General features: G+C 40.7%; 1 protein-coding gene across 1 annotated transcript in view; it reads right to left on the reverse strand.

Annotated features, from left to right (window-relative positions):
• Positions 1 to 6,793, reverse strand: part of LOC139640531 (rod cGMP-specific 3',5'-cyclic phosphodiesterase subunit alpha-like) — a gene marked incomplete at its 3' end in the record, with an annotated part of 28,770 nt that extends 21,977 nt beyond the window's left edge. The window contains exons 1-3 of the mRNA XM_071514706.1: positions 6,756 to 6,793; positions 3,664 to 4,000; positions 2,143 to 2,284 (exon numbers count right to left, since the gene is read on the reverse strand). Of these exons, the coding sequence (XP_071370807.1) occupies positions 2,143 to 2,284; positions 3,664 to 3,992 (471 nt within the window). The remainder of the gene's footprint in view (positions 1 to 2,142; positions 2,285 to 3,663; positions 4,001 to 6,755) is intronic.
• Between the last annotated feature and the right edge of the window lie 4,820 nt (positions 6,794 to 11,613).

Genomic DNA, 11,613 nt, shown 5'->3' on the forward strand with positions numbered 1-11,613 from the left:
ACACACACACACACACACACACACACACACACACACACACACACACACACTCCCTCTGCCGGCCTGCCTCCTAACCATACCTCAATTTTAATAACAACCAGATTTATTTTGTTAGAAATAATGTGATTATTATAGATTCTTGCTAAATCCTCCCTCACTATCAACTGCATACACTTTGATTTGAACATAGATAGATAGATAGATAGATAGACACATAGACAGATAGATAGATAGATAGATAGATAGATAGATAGATAGATAGATAGATAGATAGATAGATGAAAAGGCTGAGTAGTGGAGGGAAGGATGGATGGGAAGGAACCGAGGGAAGAGGAGGGATGTGTTCAGAAGGAATGACATAATCCCAGCAAAACATAATCCCTAAATTCAGATCTCATACAGGAAGACCGGCCTGGCTGTCTGTCTGACTGGTCTGACCGGCCTGTACTGGTTTGGACTGGGATGGAGAGAAAGACAGGCGCCAGTGCAAGACCCAGATTCTCTCTCTGCATTACTCTGCATTACCATCCTCAGCGCATTAGCATCATAAAGCCAACCAATTATACGGGAATATTAGCCGTTCCCTCGCTGCGGCGGGGGAGAGACGGCGGCTGAAGGCTTTGATATCAGCCCCCCGGTTGCCACATTTTCCCATTTTCACCATCGTGTGTTTGCAGGAGGCTGCGGCGTGACGGAAAGGTTTGTAAAGCATGATGATGTTTGTTCTGCGGCGGCGAAAAAAACAGGCCCGCCGGCAGATAAAAACCAAACAGAAACAATCAGCTCGGGTTCGTTCATCGGCGGCCGAGCTTTCTCATCTCCCATGAAAGGAAGTGAGCGAAGTGATGCGGAGGGCGGCTTGTCATCCATCAGTTATTCAGAGCGGGGATACTGTCTTATTAACTGTAAATGCCACAATAACCTGTCATGGAGGTGTGGGCCGGGAGGCCGCTGGCCCGAGCCGCAGCATGACAAACTTGCAGTGTACATGGGAATAAGCTTGCCAATCATTTTCAAATGTCAAAGGTATTGGCTGTAATGAGATTGAGCTGGTTTTGGTAGGCGGAGGGGGGTGGGGGGGGGATTAGAGGCAGAGACAGTGTGGTGTGGCGTCGCCCTCTGGTGGTCAGACAGACACACAGCAACAGTAGACTGCTTTCCACTCACTACTCTAGCAGGTGTTTTGTCATTATTTACTGATCGGTGAGTAATATTAATGTGTGAATAACATTTAGAGGTGATTTGATCAACAAACTGGGCTTCTGATTCCATTTTATAAAAACTCTGAGCAATCCTTGGCCCTGGAAGGCGCCGTTTTGGCTCAGTGAAATGACTCAACAGGTTTAGCATTTTAGTGCCACCTACTGTATTTAAGACATATAGTATGCTGCTGTGTAGCTCAATAGGTAAAGCATAGCAATAACGTTGCCAGGATCAGGGGTTTGATTCCTGCTGGGTCCACCCAAAAATGTACACACTTATGTAAGATGTATTGGATAAAACTATCAAAAGGCATCCATGTTTTTTTAAAGGAAAACTACACCCGAAAAAACAAACAGCTGCTGGTCCATTTAGTTGTTTGGTGTATTTCTCTTCTTCCCCTGGATAACTGGCCAAATGAGTACAACACAACGTCACGTCCAGTTATTTCCAGCAGCTTTGATAGCAGAAAATGTTTCAGCGATCTAAAACATCAGCCGTAAACGTCAGGTTTTGGTGTCAGTCCCTCAGAATCAAAGAGCGAGGGCATCTTTCTAGAGCCGCCATTTTTGCACCAAGAGACGTTCAACGATCATACAGGGAGAAATCCATCGTAGAAGAGGCAAAGAGACCAGGTTTTGAGTAAGGGGGTGTGGGTCATTCTGGGAAATGTAGGAAATCACTAACTGAAGTTGAGGCAGGTTGAGAGGAAAATGTGTTCACCAAAGTAATTTACAGCACTTCAAAATAACTGGAATGTATTGAACATCACAGATTGATGAGATCTAACAGTGGAAGAGGATAAGATGGATAAAAATGGATAAACTACAGTGAAAAGTAAAGACTTTCTGTTAGTAAGGCCCCTGCTGTGGGTCCCATATCAGCACCAGATGAGTCTTTTATCTACTACTAGTACACACACACACACACACACACACATACCTCTGACACATTAGGAACATTGATCATCTTCTTGGTGGTGGCCACATGGCCCACGATGCCCATGTCCAGCGGGTAAACAATCTCACTGTCAGGCTGCACCAGGCAGTCGTCCAGCGTGGAGTCTTTATTGACGTTAAACAACCTGCAGAGAGGAGATTTCAACAAACTTTATGAGAATTATGAAAAAAACAAAAAAAAAACAGGAAGGTTTCCAGGCCATAGGCTGGATAAAACATGCTGGTTTTATTATAAACCAGAGAGGCACAAACTTTTTTTCAGTATCAGTGGCTTCATGCTACATAATAGCTTTTCATGTCTTACAGCATCGACAGGTTTGTTAATACCTTTACAGCATGATAGTCATCTCAATATAAAAGCTTAGATATAATAAAATAACATCAAAATAAAGCGGACAGAATATTTTATCCTTCCACAGAAACCTTTTGAGGACTAGTAAAATATTTTTTGTGGCCATAATTTGGCATTCAAACCCAGCTTTGACTTATCGAGAACATGCTTTAAACGTTTTGGACTCCCTTTGACTTCCTTCATGACATAAACATAATAAACACATTTATTTGTATTTGTAATATGCTACTAAGGTAAACTGCAAATAAACCAGGTTTTTAAGTTGTGATTTAAAAGATGACAGTGTATATATTTGAAATGTATCTGTGAGAACTGGATCATGCTTAAATGTAAATTTAAAAGAATTTAAAAGATAGTAATATGTATTGTGTAACCCCAGGTTACACAGGTGTGGTTGTAGTTGTCTTGAGAAAGATGTGACCGAAACATTGACAAATAAACCAACGAAGCAGTGATCCTATATGTGCATCCCTGTCAATTTTGGTGTTTAGCCTAGACCAGGAACAGGCAGTAATAGTAGTATACATATAGTAATATTAAAGTATAAAGGGAGGACAGTGGCTAAAGCCAGCTTGTGACTGAAAGGTCACCAGTTTGAACTGAACCCCAAACCACCACAGTGGAGCTGCCAGCAGCAGGAGACTGTGCTTGTATTTGGCAACAGGTATGAAAGTGTGCAACTATATGAATATGAAGCAGAGCGTTGCTGAAAAAAGAGTGTAAATAGTCCTTTAACCTTCCCTGGATGAAAAAAGCTGAAGATATAAAGTAGTCTGGTCTCATGAAATTTTGTGAAATGAGTACAAATGGGGAGATGAGCGGAGACATTTACCTTCAACTCCAACGACCCGAGTTCAATTCCCAAGGGAAGTTTTCATTTTCAGCAAAGGTTTTTTCCGATTGAACCATAACCAAACCCTTAACCTGACCTTAACCAACTTGTTTTAGTTGCCTAAACTGAACTGTTAGCTTGCTTTTGATGTGACGAACACGTGAAAATGTTGTGTCCAATTTGTCCTACTATCACATAATGCTTTCATGTTGGAGAAACATAATCTCCACATTCTGTGTTTCGGAGTTTGCGCTCATTTCATGAAATTAAAGAGGCAGTGACTTTCTAAACTAAACCAGATGACAGAAAAGCCCGCTGACCTGGTGGCCAGCTCGGCCGTGCCGTTCCTCTGCCGGTACATGAACAGGCTCATGCGGTCGGCCCTCATCATGAAGCTGAGGTGTTTCATCAGGTTGAAGACCGACTTCTCCATCTGCAGGTTGTCCTGGATGTCCCGCATCAGGTCGAACATGATCTCGCTCTCCTCCACCGCCGTCAGGTCGTGGAACTTGCTGGAGTCCACCGCCGTCTTGCGGTTTCCGTCCAGCAGGTCCGAGATGACCTTGGGCCGGAAGTTGACGTCGTAGTACTTCTTGGCGAACTCCGGGTTGGCGTCCAGGAACTTCTCCGCTGCCGCTGCGTCCACCATGGCTGCTGCTGACGGGGAACAGTTAGAGACAGATATTTAAAATGCTTGGCACTGGAAAATCATCACGCTCAACCAAGATACAAAGAAACGAGGTGTGTTGAACAATCACAGAAGTCCAGTAGATACAAGAGTAGTTTGCACACCCAAATCTGTCAAAACATGATTTTAACCCAGCTTCTTTTAACAAACAATAAACAGCACAGGGGAGAAAACAGCACAGATGTTTTGGCTCACGAGAAATGCCTTATCTCCCTCAAAAACTACCTGCCTTCAAGCAACGCATTAACCCCTAACTGCTCCAGTGGAAGGCCCAGGAGTAACCCAGATACTGGCCATATTCTGGTTAAGCCGTTGCAGTACGTGCTACATGAACCTTTGATACCGTATGATTGAGTTTCTCTGTTGCCATGAATAAACAAGTTGACAAATATTCCTGTCCACAGATTGAACAGTTCACCTGCTATAAACTATCACAAGTTCCACCAGCTTCTGCTCCCTCTTTAACTGAGCAACAGTAATACATGCAAAAGAAATGATGGTCGTATTAGCAATCTGTGCAATGTTATTGTTGACAAGAAAAGTCTGACTTAACACTGACGACACAAAACCCAAAGTAAAAGCTGTAAGATGTTTTCATGTCACAGTAACCTGTTTAATATGGGAGTGAGCCAGGAATCTCAACCAGGTTTCTCATAATCAGAGTACCAGACTACTGTTACTCTAACCCAGTTATGATGTTTACATGAGTCAAACCAAAACCAGGTTACTTGTGTAACCGGGTTAAGAACGTAATTCTCTGTGCATGTAAACGTATCCAGTGTGTAAAGCAGGGCAGGGCTGGAAAAGGGAATAACAATGACAATGTGATACTTTATTGACCCCTGGGAGGTGAATTCTGTTTTAGATTACCTGGAGATTAGATGACCAACAACAGGTGGGTGGTTGCTCCACATGTACTCCGCTTTTAACTGCATGCTTGCTGAACTACTGCTGCACCCTTGGCGTTTTGTCTTACAATACACTCACCTACTACATGTACACATACTATACATGCAACAAAGAATTGTCTGCAGTACGTAAGTGGGCCTTCTAGAATAGTTGTCGGTGTATCTCATTTTTGCCTTTAGAAGCAGTGGTTTAGTGATAATGAACTGGGTAAGTAAGTCTATATATTATTGAGCAATGGCAATATAATATCCTCTAATCCAGTGATCTTCAATGCTGGTTCTTGCCATCTAATCAGGAACTACTTTACACCTGGGACACCAGGTGAATGCAATTAACTGCAATTAATGGCATGGTAGAATAGAAAACCAGCAGTACTCTGGGTCAGAATCGAAAACCACTGCTCTATTCCCACCAGGCTACTGTATATATTTCACCAGTATGGCTAGGCAGGTACTCCAAATACTCAGACAAAGAAATGGGTATAGTTTGTATGCCTGTATATCACTCCAACTACTACTACTAGTTTCATAATTTAACTTTAGTTGAAGGACTGCTTCTCTATGGGTTGAGAAAATTCCACTTTCAAAACCCAGTGGATAAACTCAGAAATGCATGGCAGTCAAGCTGAAAACAAGCCTGACTCTTCGGGAAATACAAGGTTTTTTGAGAAGTAAGAAGTAATCAGATGAGAGGAAAGGAGCCAAGTCCTAGTAGATTTTAGCACTGAGGACTGATGGTGTAAATTTAGTAACATGAAGTGGAGGTGGGAAAACAAGCTGAACATCAAAAGACTGAGAACAGAACAAACCAGACGCCACTCCCTCTTGATGAAAAATTATGTCTGTGGATTCTTGTCATCTAGTAGGTAAACAACAAAGAGTGCAAAAGAAGGATGTAGCAGAGTCACTGGGACAAAACATGATGCTATGGGATCTATCATCTACTATCTGTCTCTAGTCATTCTGACATGAAAAACTAACTAAATAAATGAGAAGAGAACTTTAAGAAATCCCTTCTCCCTCTCTTTCTCCTTAGCTCTTATCTCTCATATATCTTTCCTAGCATTTCTCCATCATACATGATCATTCTAGGGTCAAAGGATTATTTTGTTTCGTCTATTGTCAGGGTGCTATGGCTTTGACCCTTGACCTCATTACTAGTGGCTGATTGTAGTGTTGGTTATCTAAGAATGAAGCTTATTCTACTACTGTACTCACTTCAAGTCACTCTGGATAAAAGTGTCGGGTAAAATAAGACTAAAATATAAAATGTAAAGAAAGAGGAGAGTGGATGTCATCCCCTTTGTCTCCCCCTTTTGTCGATATAAAGCCTTTACCTTATCGATGTTTAGGCCTTACTGTACGCCACCTGGCTCAAAAACCTGCTTTCAAATCAGTCAAATGCAAATAAGCATGGTAAATTCAATTTTAAATATTTTCCTATTGTCCTATGAGGCAAACCCCACCCATATGGTACATAAGTAGGTGAAAATAATCCATAAAAGTATTGTCAAATGCTGCCTGACCCAGACATAAGTCCTGCTGACCTAATACACAGCATTTTTGAAAATTAAAATATCTTAAGTTCATCATTCAGTATCTCTAAAATATAGAAGACCAGACTGTAAAAGTTGCGTTCTCATTTTGAAGAATCAAAGAATCTATGTTACATAACCTCCTTTTAAAAGCTACTACAATCTTAGGTAATTTTGTACTGTTATTTTGTAAGAGTATCACTCTTTTTTAAGTGGAGGATATCTCATTTAAAAAAAAAAAAAAACTCTTATATTTGCATAATAACATGGAGCAGACCTACCTGCTAAAGTGCGTGTATTGTCTCCAGCAAAGTGTGTAATCCCTCTGTGCTGCTAGCCAACTGCAGGAGGCTGAGAAAAGAATAGGGATTACTGGGACGGTTTTAAATGGTCATGTGTGGATTTAAGACCGCATCCAATTACAACACTGGGATTATGATATACCTGCCAATGCAACTATAGGGAACAACACACCTGGAGTTCCTCTCTGTGTGACCAGGTAAGGCCGAGGAATTTACAACACAGTACTGTTAGCATGTCTGGGCTGAAAGTCAACACTGGTGTCACATATTGGCAGATGTTTTTTTTTTTAGCCAAAATGCCTTACAGTATCGGGGGAGTTGGAGTTATACAAACATTTCTTGGAGGCATAAATAGACCTGTTGGTTGAGTTAAACCTGAATGGGTGGAGCCACAGGTTTTTTGTTTTTGAAGTGCAAGTTAGCTAACTGGCAAACTTGAATGGCGGGAAGAAGGAAGGGTCAAAATATATATATATATATATATATATATATAAAAAAAAAAAAAAAACATAAATGGCAATGCACTATGAAACCAAACCCCTTAATTTTACCCCCAAAATGTCCTTAATTTCTCCATTACACAAACATTAATTATCCATTAAAAATAACATAGCTTTAAAAAAGTAAGGTTTATAAGGGATTTATTCATGGGTTGATTCACAGAGACACTAGTAATTAAGGGATTTTTCATGCCTTTTTTACAGGTTTATTTAGTGGAAATTCATGGAAATTCCTGTCTCCCTGAATTTTTCATTAAATTAGAAAGTAAGGATTAAGAGGTGTTTAAGGCGGTTTCATGGGATGTCCTCCAATAATAACTCTCTTAAATGATTTTAAGGGGATTTTGCATGAATTAGCCTAAGCGATGAATTAATGTAAATTAATGAAAATGCAAGGTTATTTTAAGAGATTACCTAAAGAGATAACTATTAGTTTCTGTATTTTTTGTTTTGTTTTTGTCATTCATGACCATAACATTCATGATGTTGGGAGGTCAGCAGCTAGCTAACTATCTTACCCAGCTAGCTGTAGGCTATGGCTAGTTTGAACTTGGAAGGTCAGCTAGCTAACTAGCTAACCTAGATAACTTAGAATGACTAAATTGCTTTTTTTTTTTCAGTTAGTAGCAGAGCACCAGGCTTCATAATATTAGCTTCCTCCTCTTACCTCTTGCCTTTTTCACTGGGCTACAGTCTAACGTTATAGAAAAACTGTGGTTCTTTGGCCCCGTGCACTGAGGTTTAACTCAACCAATGAGATCATTTCTTTTTTCAGGTCAGCTCTGCCATGTTTGTTGTAGAACTAAAACTCCAATCTGCCCCTTAATCCTGACAGTGGTAGTGCCATGCTCAAGACACTGAGCTACACAGGGCATTAGTTGTGTCAGACTTCATGGTGTCTTTCTTTTTTTAAAACTTCATTTCTTTTCCTCATCTGCATTTTATTTCTTTTACTGTGTCTTTTTTTCACCTCACTTCTATGTTCTGTTACTGTAAAGACTTATCACTTAACTAAACTAAATATTGTGCAGGTTAGCTGTACACACTATGAGTCCTTCAAAAAACTATTTGTCACAGAAACACTATCTTTGCTCCTGGGCCTCGGCTCATCCAAACATTCACTTTCCTTCACCTGATCTGGCAGAAGGGCCACGACCTTCAGTTTGAGAAACCAGGTTCAACAGTGTACAGTACAGTCTCTGGATCAGACATCATGGGGTTCAGTATGTTTGGTTATGTCAAAAAAAAAAAAAAAAGATAGTGTTGCACCCACTTGGGGCTTCCATATCTGATCCTGTATCATCTGCTTCACCTCTCTAGTGATGATCTGACAAACACCAAACACCCTGACCCTGAGAAATATGAGACAGAGAATAACAAACAGTGAGAACAGTAGTCATGCTATTGGTGCCAACATCTCAAACTTTTTCAAAACTGCCAAGAGTTGAAGAGACGTTTGCTGAGAGTGTAGAGAAGCAAAGAGCTCTCACTCTGCCCCTATTTCTGGATACTACAGATATCATCGATAGAAATAGGGAGCTGAAGTTGACGTAATTTTGGTGCATTCCATTTGAACTGGGAAGTCAGAAATTTCCGAGTTCCCAGTCGGAAATTTCAACTGGAATGCCCCCTGAAGTCGGATTTCCGACTTGGAAAGTCGGAAGAACCTCACCAACTCTGACCCCAAAATCCAAGATGGCTGCTCCGCGCCTAAAGCTGAAGTAATATACTGTTTATTAGCACTTCTGTCTTATTTGTGTCTCATTAAATCAGTCATACACACAGTACTGTCCAACTTCTATCTATGGACATGTTTGTATGCGCAAAATACCGCATAATTATCAACTGGTATTGCTAACAATGGCTAACCTAGCTAGAGCAAACCCTACTTCCCCCACCCCATGAAATAAAAAAAACGAATTGGTGTACTTGTTGTACTGGAACGTGGTCAACTCGGGTGTGAGCTCATTCCCAGCTCCGACTTCTGACTTCCGAGGTAAATGGAACGTAGCATTTCTGTCAACCCTTGTGTTGACTTTACCCTCTGTCAGTGTATTGGAGGTTACTTCATATAAGCAAACTAAAAACCATATGGCTTTGATTTTGAAATATGTTGTAGTAAGCATCAACACATCTCGTTTGGCTTAATTTCACAAAAATCCATTCAGCATTATTTACAGGAACGACAAATTTAGTTACCAAACTACAGCAGGATTTTGGCTAGCTGATGTTCCCTCTCCTGCAAAGGGAACAAGCTAGCTAGCTAGCTACGGTAGCTATGGTACAGCTTCACAGGCTACAGTGAAAAAATGTCGGCAGTTACTATCATTAGCCTGAACTCAGACTTTAGCAAAGTCCCAAACTGCATCTCAAGAAGTGAAAACCTGCCATGAGACAGTCTGCTCCCTACTGGAGGATCAGCTCAACAGTTGATTCATTCTACGTCATTCTCCATCGTTACAAAGTCTTTTCTGTACGTTTCTACAGCCTAAAATAACAGAAACGTGCAAATCGTCTTATGCTTATGCTACAAAGTGAGTCGAGGGGTGAATCTCAACACCATTTGATGCTTTTTTTTATTGCAGAAGACAGAATACTTTGTGGTCAGTGGAAAATTGTGTTAGCCACCGGAAGACTTCAGTCTACACTTCCACTTAATATCCCAGAGTGACTCACCATTAGCAGTAATGTTAAGAAGCCCACTCTCCATTATGTTCAACTCAGTCTGTCATGAGTTTCAGTGAAGTGTATAGTCATCACCTCCGCCAAGGACGTTATGTTTTCGGTGCCGTTTGTTTATTTGTTTGTTTGTCTGTTTGTCTGTTAGTAGGATTACGGAAAAACTGCTGTCCCGATTTTCATGAAATTTCGTGGAAGGGTGTAGCATGGGGCAAGGAAGAACCCATTAAATTTTGGAGCGGATCCTGATCCGACTCACGAACAAGCAATAATAGCACGAACCTTGGTGGAGGTCTGCGCTCTCCGAGTGCCCTTCTAGTTTCATTATATCTTTCTATTTCTGTTGTCAGAAAACTACCATAAAAAGGGACTTGATTCAGGGTCACAGAATGCTAACATGCCAGAAATTATGTTGAATAGCTGTGACATCAAAAAGATAAAACAAGAGCTAACAAGCTAACGTTAGCACCTGATAACGTTCTGTCAGATTGGTGCGGCCAGCTGAAAATGCCAAAGAGTTGCTATATGCATCTGATCTTTCTGCACTCAAAATACACAATACATATACTAAAAATCTCCAAAAACAGCATAGGAAAATACTGTATTTATGAAACAAGATGCCACCAGCTTTCATTAGTTGTGGTTAGCCAGTTAGCATTGTATAGTGGTTTAAAATCCTAGTCTTAAACGTTTAAGACGAGGATTTGAACTGCCATGCATTTGGTTCTCAAAAATAACAAAATATGTGACAGATGACAAGACAAAGATGTTGCATTTATTGTCAGAAAACAAGAAAAGTTATGATAGCTTCATTAAGAACAGACAGAAAACTTAGATTTTAACACCGGCACTCCATCTGTTGGTGTTGGCGGTGTTGGTGTTGGAAAAGCAGTGAGATAAAATTACAAACTGATCCAGAGCTAAAAGTCTGTGCCAGATTGGTTGCTTTAGTAATGGCGTGGCTATTCTGTTGCTGTCCCTGCCCAAGGCAAAATTGCAGGTGGAAAGTGCAGGAATAGGGCCAACATCCATTTTGCAGACAACAGGTGGGCAAATATTTTACAATGGAGTGATTCATCCTCTCAATCAATGACCTCTGTCTCAGTGTGTTAGCGCCAATGGAAAAGTTGTGGTCTACTGTTGCAGATATTGGCTGTTTTTTCCCCCCCCTTGTAGTGACTGCACCCACACCATCATTGTCATCTCACATCTGGAAAGGCCCTGTGCATTTTGTGTGAGCCTCCTCCCTGATAACAGATCAGTATGGTGGGGGAAGACTGAGATCGAAAAGAAAGGGCACTGACCTCAATGTAAATTACCTCTTTTCCACCCCTAAGAGCTGGTATCAAGGAACAGACCTGGTAAATAACCATAAAACTCCAACACCCAGCCCTGTCTCTGCTAATCCCCAAAGATACAGACTCATGAAACCTTGGGTATCACATTGCGGTGGACTCTAATATATATGTCTAATTTTATGTGTAACTGTGATGTTTTATATGATAGTTATTTGCATTATTCAATTTCTTTATCTTTCTTTATCTTTAATCTACATGGGGCTTAGCAAGCCATTAAAGTGTTCAGGAATTTGTGCTGAGTTTAATAATGTTAATGTTACGACAGTCAATTATATTAGATAGATCTGGGAACCAAAATTA

The sequence above is a fragment of the Centroberyx affinis genome, unplaced genomic scaffold (genome assembly GCF_046629955.1).
Source record: "Centroberyx affinis isolate AG114_WGS23_722 - 3 ecotype Tasmania unplaced genomic scaffold, CSIRO-AGI_Caff_v1 ptg009716l_1, whole genome shotgun sequence".
Lineage (NCBI taxonomy): Eukaryota > Metazoa > Chordata > Actinopteri > Beryciformes > Berycidae > Centroberyx > Centroberyx affinis.